General features: G+C 37.2%; 1 protein-coding gene across 1 annotated transcript; it reads left to right on the top strand.

The window, feature by feature from the left end:
* Positions 1-289: 289 nt before the first annotated feature.
* On the top strand, positions 290-3,711 carry LOC140013559 (uncharacterized). Its single transcript, XM_072062877.1, has 4 exons — positions 290-2,388; positions 2,531-2,797; positions 2,881-2,980; positions 3,079-3,711. Exons 1-4 carry the CDS (start codon positions 290-292, stop codon positions 3,709-3,711), a joined length of 3,099 nt encoding a protein of 1,032 aa, XP_071918978.1.

Below are 3,711 nucleotides of genomic sequence, written 5' to 3'. Positions count from 1 at the left end.
TAGGGACTTGTAAGCCATGGCCTGAGTTTAAAAAATCAGGGCGCTTCTTATTCTCAATGATTTTATGGGATTTGTCTAGTTTTCTAAGTACTAATGTGTAGTTGTTGTTTTCATGCTCTTGGAAGCTTGTTGGAGGACATTTATTTATATTCAAAGTATGGATAAAAGATGGATGGATTTTCCAAGAACAAGTGAAAAGTACGAGACAGGACTTCAAATGTTTCTAAACTTTGCATTTTCTAGATCAAGTTGTGACGGAAAGATTTTGTGTCCTTGCAAAGATTGCGGCATGGGTGTTTGTGTGACAAAAATGGAAGCATATGATCATTTGAAAGTGGTAGGATTTATCAAGGGTTATAATAATTGGATAGCACATGGAGAACTTTCAAACTACAATGAAGCCACATCTAATTCTGAAAATACATCAATTGGGGTTTCAAATGGGACTAATGACATGCAAGACTTGGTCCATGATGTATTTGGGATACCACATGGAACAAATGAATTGAATAGAGAAGGGGACATTCCTGTTTCAGAGGCTGAAAAATTTTACAAATTGATTGATGATTCTCAACAGGATTTGTACAGTGGTTGCAAAAATTTCTCGAAATTGTCTTTCATTGTTTGTTTGCTTCACCTAAAATGCCAGGGTAAGATGAGTAACAAGATTTTTAATATGCTTGTTGAGCTGTTGAGAGAAGCATTTCCAGAGGCCATGACTAATTTGCCGTCTTCTTACTATGAGGCTGAGAAATTGATGAATACATTGGGGCTGGGTTATGAAAAGATCGATGCATGTCCTAATAATTGTTCTCTTTATTGGGGTAGTGCTGAAAAAAGAACTTCATGCGAAACATGTAACGAGCTTAGATGGGTTGCTTCAGAAAATGATCCAACTGGGGAAAAAAGGAAAATTCCTCAAAAAGTGTTGTGGCATTTTCCCTTAAAACCTAGATTACAAAGACTATTTATGTCTTCTAAAATTGCATCTCAAATGAGATGGCATGAGGAAAAACGTACAAAAGATGGTTGTATGAGACATCCAGCTGATTCTCCAGCTTGGCAAACTTTTGACCATCTACATCCAGAATTTGCTAAGGATTGTCGAAATGTTAGATTGGGGTTGGCATCTGACGGGTTTAATCCATTCAACAACATGAGTTCTACACACAGTACTTGGCCTGTAGTTTTAATACCATATAACTTACCTCCGTGGATGTGTATGAAGCAACCGTACTTCATGTTGTCTTTGTTAATACCTGGACCATCCTCTCCTGGGAATAATATTGATGTTTATTTACAGCCTCTAGTTAAAGAACTGACCGAATTGTGGGATTTTGGCATTCAAACTTATGATGCATCCCAAAAAGAAAATTTTCAACTGCATGTGGCTCTGTTGTGGACCATTAGTGATTTCCCTGGATATGCAATGTTATCTGGCTGGAGCACTAAAGGTGAATATGTTTGTCCTGTTTGTCACAAGTTCACTCATGCACGACGGTTGACTCATAGTTTCAAATATTGCTACATGGGTCATCGGAGATTCTTAGATAGTAAGCATAAATTTAGAAAGCAAGCCCAATTCTTTGATGGCACCGAAGAACATGGAAAGCGACCACCTTTGCAAACCGGGGATATGATTGTGAGTGAATTGGGAGACTTGCAAATTAAATTTGGAAAACTTGTGAAAGGTAATCCGAAGCTGCCTTTCAATTGGAAAAAGAGGAGTATTTTCTTTGACTTGCCATATTGGAAAGATAATGTCTTAAGACACAATCTTGACTTCATGCACATTGAGAAGAATGTTTGTGAGAACATTTGGGGGACATTGCTGGACACCGAGGATAAAACAAAGGATCATTATAATTCCCGCCGTGATTTGAGAGAAATGGGAATAAGAAAGGAGCTACATCCCATTGAGACAGAACCTGGAAAGGTGTACTTACCTCCATCTTCCTTTGCAATGGATAAAAAACAGAAAACTATGTTTTGCAATGTGCTAAAAAAGGTGAAAGTTCCAGATGGTTATGCAGCTAATGTCTCAAGATGCGTTCGAGTAAAACCACCAAGAATTTCAGGGCTTAAAAGTCATGATAATCATATCCTAATGCAGCAATTGATGCCTATAGCTTTGAGAAAGACTTTGCCAAAATCAGTGCGCTATCCTTTGATTCGATTGAGTAGATACTTCAGGCAGCTTTGTTCTAAAGTTATTTGTCCTCAAGATGTGGTTCGTTTGGAAAGTGAAATTGCCGTCATACTCTGCGATCTTGAGAAATGCTTCCCACCAACCTTCTTCGATGTCATGGTGCATTTAGTTGTTCATTTGGCAACTGAAGTGAAATTAGGTGGGCCGGTGTATTATCGTTGGATGTATCCTATAGAGAGGTACTGCTTGTAATTCTCATCATGCCTTAAATGTTTATTCTTTTTTTGCTTTCTTTGATTTGTGGAACTAATTAGAGAGGTTGGAATGATGATACTTTAGGTACTTAGGAACATTAAAATCTTATGTTCGAAATAAAAGTAGGCCTGAAGGTTCGATTGCTCAAGGCTACTTGGCAGAAGAATGCATTAACTTTTGCTCATTGTATCTTGCGGACTATGTTGAGACAAAATTCAATCGTCCAAGCAGAAATGAAGAAGTACATAAGGAAATTGAAGATAATTTAGATATATTCTCTGAATCAGGACATCCTTTGGGGAGGGGCAAGCCAACAGTCTTTGATGCTCATATCTTGAGTAAAGCACATCAGTATATTTTATTTAATTGTGATGCTGTCACACCTTACATAGAGTAAGTTCAACTACAACTTGATGCATTAAAATTTTATTGTAGAATTCAATGCAAGATTACAATTTTGACTCATGTACTTCTAGGCAGCATCGTAGATTGATAGAAGAAGGACATCCTCAAATTCCACAGCATCTAAAAGAGCGCTTGCACAGCGAAAATTTTGCATGTTGGTTTGCTGAACATGTAAGTAAAATTCTGAATATTAAGTACAATTTGAATTGTAGGACTTCAAATATAGTTTAATCTTCTTTTTTTTATTTATTTACTTTTTTTTTTTACAGATTGACAAGTTAGAACTTCCTCAAAATATTTCGGTGTTGAGAGAGTTGAGGTTCCTTGCTAAAGGTCCAGATGTTGTTGGAATCCAACATGACAGGTTTGTTGTTAATGGATTTCGGTTTCACACCAAAGAAGTTGAGAAGAAAAGAAAAACGCAGAATAGTGGTGTTACAGTCAATGCAACAACATCCAGTTTTGCAAGTATAAGGGATCAAAATCCAGTTTTGAGTGAACTAGTTTACTTCGGCGTCTTGAAAAATATGATTGAATTAATTTACGGAGGTCGTCGGGTGGTGTTATTCGAATGTGATTGGATATCAAATGGTTCGAGAATGAAACAAGATGCTGATGGGTTTACTTTAGTCAATTTTGCAAACGTGAGGCCTCATGTTGAGCCATTTATACTCGCTTCACAAGCATCACGGGTTTTTTATGTGGAAGATCCAACTGATAAGGATTGGCAAGTGGTTACTCTACTGCAAGAGCTGGATATAACATGGGCACAACTATGGATGTTGAGACATATTTGCAAAGTGATGTTGGCAATCCTGTTGTTGAGAATGAAAATGAGGAAATTAGTTGGGTTCGTAAGAATGGACTTGGGATTGAAGTTGATTTGTCCCAATATAATTTGA

Source organism: Coffea arabica, chromosome 8c (assembly GCF_036785885.1).
Source record: "Coffea arabica cultivar ET-39 chromosome 8c, Coffea Arabica ET-39 HiFi, whole genome shotgun sequence".
In the NCBI taxonomy this organism is placed as follows: Eukaryota; Viridiplantae; Streptophyta; class Magnoliopsida; order Gentianales; family Rubiaceae; genus Coffea; species Coffea arabica.
The sequence above is the reverse complement of the archived record's forward strand: the minus strand, read 5'-3'. Positions and strand labels throughout refer to the sequence as shown.

Bases quoted from the DNA above. Each gene is read 5' to 3' on its own strand.
- LOC140013559 (XM_072062877.1), top strand. From the start codon at position 290: ATGGGTGTTTGTGTGACAAAAATGGAAGCATATGATCATTTGAAAGTG. The intron at 2,389-2,530 runs GTACTGCTTGTA...AAATAAAAGTAG, and splicing joins TGGATGTATCCTATAGAGAG to GCCTGAAGGTTCGATTGCTC. The intron at 2,798-2,880 runs GTAAGTTCAACT...ATGTACTTCTAG, and splicing joins GCTGTCACACCTTACATAGA to GCAGCATCGTAGATTGATAG.